Source organism: Marmota monax, unplaced genomic scaffold (assembly GCF_021218885.2).
Source record: "Marmota monax isolate L192 unplaced genomic scaffold, Marmota_monax_Labrador192_F-V1.1 WCK01_AAM20220418_F8-fsc00010, whole genome shotgun sequence".
Lineage (NCBI taxonomy): Eukaryota > Metazoa > Chordata > Mammalia > Rodentia > Sciuridae > Marmota > Marmota monax.
The window spans coordinates 20,421,632-20,436,062 of record NW_026692321.1 but is presented as its reverse complement, the minus strand read 5'-3'; the positions used below and the strand labels follow the sequence as shown (position 1 = coordinate 20,436,062).

The 14,431-nt window shown below is 45.1% G+C and overlaps 1 protein-coding gene across 5 annotated transcripts in view; it reads right to left on the bottom strand.

Moving 5' to 3' along the window:
- Plb1 (phospholipase B1) overlaps positions 1–11,967 on the bottom strand; it is a 126,602-nt gene extending 114,635 nt beyond the window's left edge. The window contains exons 1-3 of one of the 5 annotated variants that reach the window (XR_006851207.2): positions 11,653–11,966; positions 8,858–8,924; positions 4,690–4,862 (exon numbers count right to left, since the gene is read on the bottom strand). Coding sequence is in view for 4 of the 5 variants with exons in the window: in XM_046441548.2 (XP_046297504.1) it covers positions 4,690–4,750 (61 nt within the window). In the remaining variant the exon portion in view is untranslated. Of the gene's footprint in view, positions 1–4,689; positions 4,863–8,857; positions 8,925–11,652 lie in introns of all 5 variants that reach the window. The other 4 variants (XM_046441548.2, XM_046441546.2, XM_046441544.2 and 1 more) reach the window with 4 other exon arrangements.
- Between the last annotated feature and the right edge of the window lie 2,464 nt (positions 11,968–14,431).

Sequence of the window (14,431 nt, the reverse complement as noted above, 5' to 3'; positions counted from 1 at the left end):
AAAAAAAAAAAAAAAAGAAAGAAAGAATTTGGACAGATTCAATTTAAGGTGCACAGACACACACGTGCACACAGCCCACAGCCTAATTTCTTAGAGACACAAAAGAAAGTAACAAATAAAAAGGACAAAGAACTATTCTAGATTTAAAGAGATTGAAGATGCATAATAAATAAATGCAATGTGTAGTCTTTGATGAATCTAATAACCAAGGGTTAAAAAAATAAAAATCTATTAACTCAGTAGATTATCAGATCAGAGGAGTAAATTACACAATCAAGCCAATAAATGACAAAAAAAAGGACCAGACAACAATTCAACATTCACTTACAACTTTCAAAAATTTTCTTTGCAAATTAGGAATAAAATAGAACTTTCTTAGTCTCGTGAGGAGTACAGATCAAGCATCCCTTCTCTGAAATGGCTGGGGCCTGATGAGCATCCAATTTGTGTTCAGAAATACTCTAAAATTCAAATTGTCCTATGCTCAGAAAGTTCGATTTTGGAGCATTTCAGACTTTGGATTTTCAGATTAGGAATACTCAAACAGTATCTTTTTTAAAAAAATTAAATTATTTATTTATTCTAATTTTTTATACACGATGGCAGAATATAGTTTATTTCAATTATACATACAGAGCAGAATTTTTCAAATCGCTGATTGTACACAAAGTATTTTCACACCACTGGTGTCTTCATACATGTACGTAGGGTAATGATGTCTAACTCATTCCACCATCATTCCTACCCCTTTAACCCCTCCCTTCTCCTCCCTCTCCTTTGCCTTCATTCCTAAAGTTCCTTCATTCTTCCCATGCTGCCCCCACATCACCATTACGAGTCAGCATCCTCATATCAAAGAAAACACTTGGCCTTTGGGATTGGCTTACTTCACTTAGTGTTATAATTCACCAACTCCATCCATTTACCTGCAAATACCATGATTTTATTCTCTTTTAATTCTAAGTAATATTCCATTGTGTATATACACCAAAGTTTCCCTATCCATTCATCCACTGAAGGGCATCTGGGTTGGTTCCACAGTTTAGCTATTGTGAATTGTGCTGCTATAAACATTGATATGGCTGTGTCCCTGTAGTATGCTGTTTTTAAGTCCTTTGGGTATAGACTGAGAAGAGGGATAGCTGGGTCAAATGGTGGTTCCATTCCCAGTTTTCCAAGGAATCTCCATACTGCTTTCCAGATTGGCTGTGCCAATTTGTAGTCCCACCAGCAATGTATGAGTGTGCCTTTTCCCCCATATCCTTGCCAACACTTATTGTTGTTTGTATTCTTTATAGCTGCCATTCTGACTGGAGTGAAATGAAATATTAGAGTAGTTTTGATTTGCATTTCTCTAATTGCTAGAGATGTTGAACAGTTTTTCATATGTTTATTGATTGATTGTATATCCTCTTCTGAGAAGTGTCTGTTCAGTTCCTTAGCCTATTTATTGATTGGGCTATTTGTTGTTTCTTTTTGGGGTGGAAGGTTTTTGAGTGCTTTATATATCCTACATATTAGTGTTGTATTGATATGCTTGTGGTAAAGATTTGCTCCCTTTATGTAGGCTCTCTATTCACCTCACTGATTGTTGCTTTTGCTGAGAACAAGTTTTTTAGTCAAACAGTATCTTAAAAAAAAAAAAAGCCCTAGAGCAAACACCATACCTACTGATGATAAATTAAACATTTTCTTTTTGAACTTGGGAATAAGGTAAAAATGCTTCCAACCATCTCTTCTATGAAAAAGTACAGACCAGGCACCAGCCAGCACAATAAAGTACAAAACAGAAATGAGGTATACAGGTTAAAAAGGAATCAGCAAAACTATTATTGTCAGGATTGTGTGCATAGGAGACCCTAAAGAATGTGCAAAGTAAGTTAAAATTTCTAAGAATTTTGTTGGGTACAAAAATTGAGATGTAAAAATCTATTTCATTTCTATATATGTATAGCAAATATTTCCAAAATAAAGAAATCAAAAAACCATTTGCCATACAATAAAAATATGAATACCTAGGAATACATTTAACAGAATATGTGCAAGACCTCCACAGAGAAATCTTTGAGAAGCACTCAAGATCTAAATGCTTGTTCGTGTTTGGCAAGACTCACTGTCATAAAAATCTGTTTTCTCAACTTGATTCATGGAATTCAAAGCAATCTCTGTCAAAATCCGAATAGATTTTTCTTTGGTAGAAATTGACAAGCTGATAGTTAAATTTATATGGAAATTCAAAGCCAAGAAGCTTCCAAAGGCTTATTTTGTCAGATAACAAAACTTACTATGAAACTACAGAATTAAAACAAGGTTTTACTGGTCCAGGGATAGAAAAATGGGGTAACCAAGCAAAAGAGGGCCCTCTGAAACACATGGAGTCATAGGGAATCCTTCACCTGTGGACAGAGGTGGCTCTTCAGAGCTGTGGGAAAGAGCTGGGGGTGGAGTCAGTAATAGAGTGTAAGAGAGACTTTTTTGTTTAAGGTATTGGAGATTTCAACCCAGGGGTGCTCTACCACTGAGCCACATCCCCAGCCCTTTTTAACTTTTTGTGTTGAGACATTCTCACTAGTTGCTGAGGTTCTTGCTTCTGAGGCTGACCTCAAACTTGCAATCCTCCTGCCTTAGCCTCCTGAGTTGCAAAAGGTGCCCCACAGGAGTTCTTAAATAATTTAAGACACAAAGAGCACAGTCCATAAGGGAAAACATTACAAATTCATATACCTAGGAATCAACACAGAATATACAAACAGATAATGGCCAGCCCACATATGGTACAGAATTCTGAACTGTGATCTGCCCTAACTGACCCAGGGGCCACCATGACCTCTGCAGCCATCAGCCCAGATGGTCAGGGCTCGGTTAACAATTGCCCCTTTCTGGATATTTCCTTCCTGCTTCCATCTCAGGACCAACCAGAGAAAGCCAAATATGCTCCCCAAGATGCCAACCCATGCCCCTAGCCTCCCGTGTCCCTGCACCACCAGCCTGCAATCAACAGACCCAAAGCTTTCCTACTCCCCAGTCTGTCTTTGGGTCTCCACCAAGGGCGAATTATGGCAGCTTACTCTATCAAGCTCTGAATAAATAGCCTCTGTTTGTTCTCGTTTGGGTGGTTTTTGCTTACTTTCACAAAATTGAGAATTTTGCCCACCATTTTTCTATCTTTTCAATAGAGGAATGGATAAAGAAACTATGTTATATATACACAGTGGAATATTACTCATCATTAAAAGAGAATAAGCTTATGGCATTTGCAGGTAAATGGATAGAGTTGGAGAATATTATGCTAAGCGAAATAAGCCAATCTCAAAAAACCAGGGACCAAATGTTTTCTCTGATAAGTGAATGCTAATTCTTATGGGAGAGACACGGGATGAGTGGAGAAACTCTGAATGGGACAAAGGGGAGAAGGGAGGCGCCAAAGAGGAGGAAAGACAGTGGAATGAGACAGACATCATTACCCTAGACACATGTACAATTGCACAAATAGTGTGACTCTAATTCATGCACAACCACAAAAGTGAAAAATTCTGCTCCATTTGTGTACAATGAATCAAATGAAGAGCTTTCTACTATAAAGTATAATTGATTAGAACTAATAAAAAAATTTTAAAATAAAGAGATATACCTAGCTAAAAAATTAACCCCCCTCAAAAAAAAAAAGATAATGGAAAGACCATTTTGGAGTGGGAGAAGATGTTTACCATACATATATTACCACCAAAGAACCAATTCAGAGCACACACGGGAACTTCTAAAAGTCAACGGAAAAAAAAACTGGGGGAAAGACTTAAAGAAAAGAGGAATCTAATGATTGAGAAGCATGAAAAGAAAAAAACAACTCCTTAGCTTCCTCAGTAATCGGGAAATGCAGCAGCCTGTGAAGCAGCACTGTTCATCCCCTGAGGCTGGTGAGGATCTGGCTTGAAGGCCAGGTCTCTGCCCCAAACCTCCTTTACCTCTGGGGGCTCAAGGACAAGGGCCTTCCTGCTCCACGCTCAGGCATCTCATCTTGAGAGGTTGAAAGGTCATGTTTAAGGGCCCAAGAGTTGAAAGATTCTACCTTCTTAAACCAAGGAAGAATCAGAGACAGGGAGGAGAGGCTGAAGGACCATTGCTTCTGATCACCAGGGGGAAGGCAGACCCAGCCTGTAGCCCACACAGCTCTGTGGAAGCTCAATAGGCTGTTTCCTAGAATTTGTCATCCTGATCTCTCTTCCTGTATCCTTTCAGCAATAAACAAAGCCCATAAATAGTAATAGTAATGATCAAAGCATCATTACTAGTGGTACTTACATTTTAAAGACGGGGCTGGGTAGGGTGGGGTGGTGGAAATCAAGGTCGGGAAGTAGAAGAACTGGCCCAAGGCCATACAGCACAAAGAGCTAGGATACAGGCCTCCGTGACTCTACACAGTCGCCCACCACAGCCAGCGCTGCACCCTGGCTGCGTTTCTTACCTGCATTTCTCAACCTACAGCCTCTGGGGCACCTAACCCTGGGTCACTTTGCAGATAGGTGCACCTCCCACCCAACAAGAGGCCAAACAGCCTTGTTGCGTTTGAACTGTTCCTTTTGTGCTTTGTCTCATCAAAAAGACACTGTGCTCCCACACACCATGCCTACGCAATAGAGGACACCAACAGGGCGGAGGCATCAGCTGTCTCTGAGCAGAAGGCACACTTACCTTGCCCCAGCAGCAGCAGCAGCAGCAGCCACGAGAGGAACACACCCTGCCGCAGCCCCATTCCAGAATGCTCCAGGTGTCTCAGGACTCTGGGTGAATGACTTCCTTCTACAGATAGATGGGCTGGGATGATTCCTGCTGCTTTTGTGCTCCTCTGGGATCTGATAGTGCACCTGTCATAAATTTTACTGTGTTCACCTTTGAAAGGGGGCAGGGACTGGCTGTAAATGATAAATATTAACATCGAGGCAGATGAGTCAAACAGGTAGCATGTTCTAGTCACAGACACCAGGTCCCCACAGCTGCCTTCATGCAACCTTCCATGGGGACGAGTGACCAGAAATCATCAGTAGAGACTGCACTGGGAGGAGTGCAGGCTGGGAAATTCCATGCTCTGGACTGGAATTCCAAATCCACTGCAGCCATGAGAACTTGGGCATGTCCCTTAACTTGGCTTCAACCCTCTCCACTGCAAGCCAGGGGATAAAAGACCCAGGGAATACAGGTATTTTGTGACAACTGTAAACCACAAAAGCCCCCTCCAAGTGGCGGTTAAATTCTCTTCTTAGTCTGGAATATATTCCCACCATATCTCAGGAGTGCCACCCGGTTCTCTGGTGTGTATGACACAAACAGGTTTGTTTGTCCCCCACACCTCCAAATCTATGGGTGGCTGAGAGCATTGGGCCCATGCACACACCACTTATGTATTGTCTGAGTGTTGAATTGGGAGTCTCGAGCCAGAGAGATGAGCCACTGAACTGAATTGGACACAATCAGCAGTTTCCTTTGGGTACACGAAGTTGGGAATGTTGGATGGGATCTAAGTGGGGCAGACAGAGCTGGAATTGAAAGCCCAAGTGACAAAATCCCTTAAGAGTGAAACTGTCATTTTTCCCCACCAAAAAAATGATTAATATGCACAAATATATTTAAACTGTCCTTGACTTGTGGCCATCCCTGTGACAGCAGGACCCAGAATCTGACTCCTAGGATCTAGCTTGGAGTCCCGAGCTGGTCCCTGTTATCCATCCCAGATCTTGCTGTTCTGGCTGACCTGGACACTTTTCTCATATTTGAAAAATCACAGTTATAGTTCTATTGAAGTGGGCAGCCCTTTATCCCTACAGCCCTGATTTTAGGTTATTGTCCTCCTTTCTCAGCTTCTTGGTAAAACATGATGTAGCCAGGTCACAGGCTGAGCCTCAGCCTCTGCATAATGCTGTTGGGTCATGCTAGGATGTGAGCTCTGACGCTCTAGCCCCAGGACGTGGAAGAAGGCAGCATTCACAGTAAAGGAAGAATAAAATGTACCTAAGGTCAAGGTCTAGAGGAATCATTTGAGCACAGATGCTTCTAAGTACCTGGACACCTGTCTGCTTTACTTAACTGCCCACAAGTTCAATGAGAGACTGACAGTTCTGTCTCTCTGGTAGGAACCAGCTCATGCCACCAGCCACTTTAAGGAACATCACTGCACCTGCTTGGATGGAGTGAACATCCACAGGTTCCCCGCTCATCCTTAGTCCAGTTAGAGATGGGTGGGGAGGATGCTGGGCAAGGGCAGAAGCAGCCTGACTCTGAAGTGGCACCCCCTTTCTCCACACAAAAGCCCTCTTCACCATGGCTGATTTTAGGACTGTCAGCAAAAGAGTCTCTGCGAAAGAGTCCAATGTAGATAAACTTCCTATTTTCCTGTCGACCTGTTTACTTGGCCACTAGCCAGGAAGATATCAGCACTCCAGGTGCTGGACACCCCCTTACTAGGTTTTCACAAACATATCCAGTATAGTACGTTGTAGAAATGTGCAAACAAGGCCTTTGGCCTTGAGCTGGGCTTCACAGAGATGTGTACATTTTTAAGATAAGTTACAACTGGGCTCCATGGTAACAGCTGGAGGGGGAGGAAAGAAGGAGAGAAGAAGCTCTCCTTACTCAGGTGTTGTCCTTGAAGGGTTAACTTGCCTAAAACAGTGAAAGAAAAAGCTGCTTTTATGTGAACTTCTGCAGACTGTGAACTTCTGAGCCCCTCCCCTTACATGCTGGGTATAAAACTCTGAAACTTCCTGAACTTGGGGTTCAGGGGATTGATTGATTATAGCAAGAGCTGTACCCTCTGAACCTGGCTGCAGCCAAATAAAAACTGTTTATGCTATCTTCAGTGCCTTGCCTGGTCTGTCCCTACAACTCTACCTGCCAGGCACTCACTCCTGCCCTCTGCATGGCCAGACTCTAACCTCTTTACATTTAGAAAAAATGAGAAATGCCTTTTTAACAAGTATTTAATCTCTGAGAGGCAATGTGGTATAAACCAGGCTGAACTGCCTTTTAGATGGAAGGAGCTCAGAGTCCCATCAATACATCCAGGAATCCTCATCAGCTGTGAGAGGCGGGGAAAGCAGCAGCACTTCATGGACACTCCTGCCAGGGACTATGGTGGCCCCTTTAGACAAATGAGCTTGAATGACACCTGCCTCTCTATGTGTCTATGAAAATAAGGAGGGTGGGGGATATAGCTCAGTTGGTAAAGTGCTTGCCTCACATGCACAAGGGCCTGGATTCAATTCCCAGCAGGAAGGAAGGAAGGAAGGAAGGAAGGAAGGAAGGAAGGAAGGAAGGAAGGAAGGAAGGAAGGAAGGAAGGGAGGGAGGGAGGGAGGGAAAAATTAGGGGAAAAGTAGTCATCTAAAGCCAGAGATAAACTCTGTCACTTGTCCATAAACTTTGTTCTTTGATTTTCTGTGAAGGGAACAGTTCCCAGAGAAGCTAAGATGCTCCACTGTAGATTTATGGGACAGACACAGGTTCAGGAACTCCCACCGTGAAGGGGTGGCAGTGCATGCCTTGCTCAGAAGGCATCTGGGGGGTTGAAAAAGCTAAGGAGTTGCTATTTCCCAAGAATCCACAAGGGGGCGCGAGACCAAGCCTCTAGCTCAGGGCCTCTGTGGTTTAAAACAGAATGGGCCTTAGAAAAGAGGGTTAGAACTCATTTTTATCCAAAGAATTTAACTTGGTAAATGATCAGCCCATTGGGGGAAAAAATGAAATAGAACACAATATCTGAGGGTAAGTAATGTATTAGGGAAACTTGTTACAGCCCCATGTAGTGAGGGCATATGCATCTCCTAAGGAGGGTCATAGTCAAAAATATTTGAAAACAACTATCTTACTAGTGGAAATACAAAGAAATCTCTAGAATTTGATAAAAATAAGACTTAGATCTGTTTTTCTTCTGGTTAAAGGCGTAACTAGCACAATTCCCTTGTGCTAGGGAACAGCTAGAATGAAGGCCCACTAATTGCTCTGGGCATCAGGAAGAAGGGTAAGTGCAGGTTATATGAGCAGAGTGCAGGTCAAAGGAACCTCTCATCCTCTTCCTCCCACAAGGAAAACCCAGGTCCTCATGCTGGCCAAGCTGTAACCATGTGACAGGAAGTGTGCAGTGGCCTGTCATCTTGGATAGGGACCTACTGGTGCCTGTTTTCTAGCACAGGACCTAGGCACAGCATCCTAGTAGTGGGACTGGCTTGGCTGGCCATGGGCAGAGGCTTTGCTTACAATCAAGATACTAATGACCAGAAGCGCTTCGTTGAGGAGTGAAGAAGTAAGAGAGAAAATAAAGAAGGCCCAATAAAATAAATAAATAATATAAATAAATAAAATATAAAATAAATATATAAAATATATATTTATAAATATATAAATAAAATAAATAAATAAATATAAATTTATAGATAAATAAATAAATAAAAATATAAATAAAACAAAAATATATAATACAAGGGGGAGAAATGAAGGTCAATAGAGGGGGTAGAGAGAGAAGAGGGGTGGGGAGGGGAGGGGAGGGGGGATAGTAGAGGATAGGAAAGGTAGCAGAACATGACAGTCACTAGTATGGCAATATGTAAATCAATGGATGTGTAATTGATGTGATTCTGCAATCTGTATATGGGCTAAAAATGGGAGTTCATAACCCACTTGAAGCAAAGTGTGAAAGATGATATATCAAGAACTATGTAATGTTTAGAACAACCAACAATAAAAAAAATAAAATAAAAAAATATATATATATAAAGAAAGAAAGAAGGACCAGAAAAAAAGAAACCACAAGTTTTAAATATTATATTCTTGTAAATGAAAAGAGAAAGACTGACAAAGCAAATACTTACAGAAAAGATGGTCACCCCCTGAGAGAGGACACTTGGCCTGCCTTGACCTTTGCTATATCTCCAGCAGCTAGCATTGAATGAATAAATAAATGAATTAAAGTCAGAATAAAGGAAGGAGTGCTTGCCTGGATGGACACCAGAATCTTGAAAAAGAGCCTACACTCAGGTTGCACTCTAGGCCAACTAAATCCAAATGTGAGGGTGAGCCCCGGTGGACAGAGGCTTTGACTATTACAAGAAGATTCGCTTACAGAACATTCTAGAAAAAAAAATGAAAGGAATACAAATCATGTTTTAGATTAGAGAACTGAAGAAAAAGAGAAGCACATTGCTCTCAATACCATGAAGCAGGACGAGAATAGACAGTGGAAAACACTGAGGTTCATGGTCACGGCTCTGACCTAAGGTAACTGTTATTCCTCCACATGGTGGCTACATGTTGGAGCTACCTGGGAAGATCTTTTAAAGGTACCTATATCCACCGGGACACACCCTCACATTTGGATTTAGTTGGCCTAGAGTGCAACTTAAGCATAGGTTCTTTTCATAAAGATTCTGGTGTCCATCAGGGCTGCGATCCCAACTCAGCCAGAGCTCTCAGGGAACCACCCAGCACCCAGTACTCTGCTGCATCTACAAACCAAAAGTTCACCAATGCCAGAACAGGCTATGGACAGCTGGCAAGCTCAGGCTGACCTGTGACCCCTCTAGAGAGGAAATCCATAGAAATATATGGGGCAAGATGCTCAGACTTATTTCTCAGAGGTCAGGAGGTGGAATGGGAGAGAACTGGACTCAGGTGCCTAGGGAAGCCCAGGCATGGAGCATCAGATGATGCTTTTTATCCCTGTAGTCATTTCCTCTTCCTTCTGCCCTGGTTTCCTTAGCTGACAGCCCAAGTTCCATCTCCAATGGGCATGTGAAGAGTAGGCTCTCGGCATTGGGGAAGGGGTGAGGTGAGCCTCTCACTGCATGGCCCACTTCCTACCCAGCCATCAGCTCTGAGAAGGGGACCGTCACTGGCTGGCTGCCCTTTACAGATGGGGACATGTGAGGCACCTGCTCTAGGACCCTCCTGGAGGTCCTGAGGGCTAGAGGGTCAGTGTCTTTTCCCATCTGTAACACCTTAATGCACCTACAACCAGGTTCAGATTTAGGTAGTGTTTGGTGAGCACCTACTAGGTGCCAGACCTCAGCTTTTCAAGCTAATGAATGTCTCATTGAATAGCATCTACCTTCCTCGGGGGTTAAAAGTCCTGACTAAAGTCCCCCAACAGGAAGTTCAAAAGAAGGTTCTGGTCCAAGTCTCTTCCTCCACATCCATTCAGTCCTCTCCAGGGTGACTGGAAGATTTGCGTGGTGAGTGGCTTTAGCCCTTCAGGAGGAAGCCCAGGGAAGGCTCTAGATCCTGAACTGGTAGCCTTTGGCTTAGGTGCCCACTTCAGTAACAAAGTCTGGCAATGTGACCCTTCTCTCCTGGATCCTGAGTCTGAGGGACCCATCCAGGTGACCAATGGGCAGCCTGGGCACTGGGGCCCTGGCAAACCTAGGAAAGAAGCACCACTTCTACTGGTAGAATGCCCTTAACAATGTCCTCCTTGGTCCCATACCAGAAGGACTAGAAAACTAGACAGGACCCTCTGACCCACCACAGTTGGATGGATGGATAGATGTCCAGCTGTGTCCCCCCCTTCCCTTCTTCTTGGGGACAACCCCACCCTGTGGCAGGAAAACAACAAGGACTGGGGCAGAACTTGCCAGAGAGCGCTTGACCTAGTCCATTCCTCCTTACTCCCATTACACAGGGTAGGAAACTGAGGCAAGGAAAAGCAGAGCTACTCTGTGACTCAGAGCCTAGACTGGGTTTAGGACTCCCAGATCCAAGCCCAATGTTCTTTCCCACTCATCACCCAGGGCTGAACCACCAGGAGCACTGCAGCAGTGGTATCTTTAATCCAGTTTTGCACATAAGAAACTTAAAACCCAGAGAGGATTAGTAACTTGTCCAAAGTTGCTCAGCTATGAAAGGTAGGGCCCAGAGCTCTTGCCTCTTCATCACAGCCCAGGGGAACTAAGTTGGAGCCGCGGAGACTCACCCAGCATGGACCCTGTGCTAGTGGACAGAGGGCCTGGGGTTGTGGCTCAGCGGTAGAGTGCTCTCCTAGCACGTGCAACGCACTGGGTTAGGTCCTTAGCACCACGTAAAAATAAATAAATAAAGATATGGTGTCCAATTACATATATATATATATATATATATATATATATATATTTTTTTTTTTTTTTTTAAGCCAGAGCCCACTCCCATCTCCACTCTGGACAGGGGTCTCCTGGAAATAGGATGGTGTGTATAGTGGGCCCTGCACACGGGAAGCTCTCCCCTGGATGCTCCAGAACCAAGATGATCTGCACTTGGCACATCCTGCTCCTGGGTGGCAGGGCCAGGGGGAGCCCTGGGGAGAGAAATGGTGTAGAATTTGATGCTCCATCTGCCAGGGAGACCCTGCGGGAGCTCCTACAGCTAATCTTTCCCTTCCTCCATCCCCTTTGCATCCCATCCGTGGGAGCTGGAATCTGTCTTTCAAATCCAAAGGGAATAAGCAAGACTCCCTGTCTTCCCATGGGAATCATGCTGAGAGGGTCCTGGCTCCCACAGCCCCAAGCCACATCCTGCGCTGACCTCACCTGCCTCTCTGGCCTGTGCTCAGAACACAGCGCCTGCCCAGGAAAGCTCTCCTGGTCTTAGGGCCTGGGCAGGAACAAGAGACTCTCCAGATCCACCTGGGGCAGCTTACCTGCAGGACAACACTCCATCTGCACCACACGCACAGCCGCTGTGGAGTGGGGCCTCTGGGCTTTTGGCTGTGGGGCAAGGGATTGCTGAGGCATGGCGTCACAGCTTGGGCCAGAGCTCGGCTGTTGACACCACTAGACACTGAATGGCATGTGGGTGTTAATGGCTTTGGCAATGATGTTCAAGCTTGTTTGCTTAACCAGCTCCCTTTCAGTCACTGTTTACGTTTAATGGCACCACCTGGGGAGAGAGCTGTGGTGTGAGGGGGGGGAGAAGGTGAGGTGAGGCTGGGGCCCCGGACTTCTGTCCCCAGGGCCCTGATGCAGACCAGCTACCAGGCTTGGCTGGGCAGACGGTTCTGTGCCGAGCTTGAGCCACTGGGATGTCAGGGCTGGACTGGGCACCTTGCTGAGGAGTTGGCCCCCTCAGGATCTGTTTTCCTGCAGACCCCATCACAAGCGATTGTCCATGCACCTCTGCTTCCCGGCACCACTGGTCAACATCAGGCTCCTTTCTTCCTTTAGGGATTCAGGATCAGCCTATTCGTAACTGGAGGCTGATACTCAGAAGAGGAAACTGAGTTTTCAAATTCTACATGTTCTCCATCCTGATATTATGACATTTCTGAAAATGTCATATGGCATTTCTGAAAATGCCATCACTTAATCTATAGAAATATCTACATTCTTGTCACCCAGAGAGCAGATGATAAAAGCCAGATGTTAAGTCCTGGTTTTTGTGTTCCAAAAGCCCCAAATCACTTAATCTAAGACATGGCACCTCCTGGCTTTTGTTCATTTGAGTATGGTCCTTATTGACCCTCAGAGGCCTCCTTGGGGCCTGTGGGAACAGGAACACGCAGGGACATGCTTCTCCAGAGTGGCTGGAATCTCAGAGGGTGTCCTTCCATTCACTTTCTTCTTTACTTCTGGGACAGAGCCACCTTTGGCCAGGTTTCCATTGTTCCCCTCTGTTGACACCGAGGTCCAGGTTTCCTTATTTGCCTTGAGGCTCCAAGTTCTTGCACTTTGGCACCACTCACCTGGATTCCGGTAAGGACTCCTGCAGTTCACCACCCATCCATCATCTCCACCCACCACCAGGTGGACTTTCTGAAACACCTTACACTCTCTTGTCCCCATGACTTCTGCTTTCACCACTCTGCCGGAAGTACATGAAGGTCAACAGGTTGTGCAATCCAACCCTCAGTGAGCGCTCAGGCCTCCAAGCTGCCCTCTCCCCCTTTCCTTGGACAACTCTGTCCTTGGCCTGCAGACTTCTGGCTTCCTGGTTTCTTCTCTCAGGCTGTTCCTCCTCAGACTCCTTTGTCAGACCCTTATGTGCTGCCAGAGTTCCTCAGGATCTGGACTGGATCCTTCTCCTCCTCTTCCTGTCTCTCAGGGTGCTCACATGCACCCTGTGGCTTCATTTAAAACCTGTGTGCTGATCATTGCCACGTTTCAACTTCCAGCCAGACCTCTCTTCTGAGCCTCAGACCCCATAAACTCACTCACTGACCTGACGTCCCTACTTTGATGTTTCATAGGCTCTTCAGACTCCAGGACAGAAGGACTGACAGGGTCATCTCCCACCATTGTTGGTTATCTTATGGGGAACAGCAATGGTGGGGAACAGCAATGGCGGCAGAAGACAGAATCAGGAACTATCCTTAGACACTCGCTGCCCTCAGTCCTAACAGGTCATCAGTTGCTGAGCCCCATCAATTTTATATCCTGAATAACCTCATGAAACGTCTCTCTGTTCTCCACCTCCACCACCCAAGCTGAGCTCAGCTGCCATGACTGCCCCCAAAACACAAATAGCCAAAGAGTGGCTTCAACTCTTTGTTGTAGTTCTTACACAGTAGCCTGAATGATCTTGTCAGTGTGCACACTTGATGTCACACTCTTGTACAAAAACCCTTTGACAGCTTCCACTTCCTTTTGGACAAAGACTAAGTGCCTCTGTGGCTTATGATGTCCTGTGTACCATCCTCTTCTCTAGACTCAAGCTCCACTCTCCATCCTTGTCTCACTCTGGCCCACTGGGCTTCTTCATGACCTTGAACATGTCTTTGAACTTGTAGTTGCTTATTCAAAGTCTATCCTGTTGGTCTGACCTTAAGTTCCAGGACCACAAGGACTTTGTGGTTCATTGCGTGCCCCCAGAACTTAGTACAGGGCCTGACATAAGTAAGTGCTCAACAATTGTTGCACAGGTGTACAAATCCAGACCCACTCTGGTCAAACTTCTGGGGCCCTGGTGAACGGGATCACATTCTACTTCACAGTGGCTTAATTACCCTGTCCTCTCTGGCAGCTGGCTCACAGCTCCATTACACCACTTATTTCACCTTGTTGGGATCAAAAACAAGCCAACTGGGTTGTGTTCTTTGCTGGTATTCACCGTGTTGGTGTTGGGGTGTGGATACCAAGGAATGACCTCAAGGGTCTTCTATCACTGAGCTACAGTCCTCTTTATTTCTTGAGCAGAGTCTTGCTAAGTTGTTCAGGCTGGCCTCAAACTTGTGATCCTCCTGACTCAGCTTCCCAAATTGCTGGGATTACAGGCATGTGCTACCACACCCAGCTCTCAGACATCTTTGTAACTGCCTGCACAGCTCCTGATTCAGTGGCTCTGCCCCCACTAGTGCCACAAATACTAGACAGTGCAAGGGAGCTCTGCTTGGCCTCTACCTGGCCCAATATGCCTCCCTCCCTACCCAGAGTGAAGAGAGCTCCTAAAACTGTCCTCCTTAAAGCCAGGAAAACTGGAGAGAT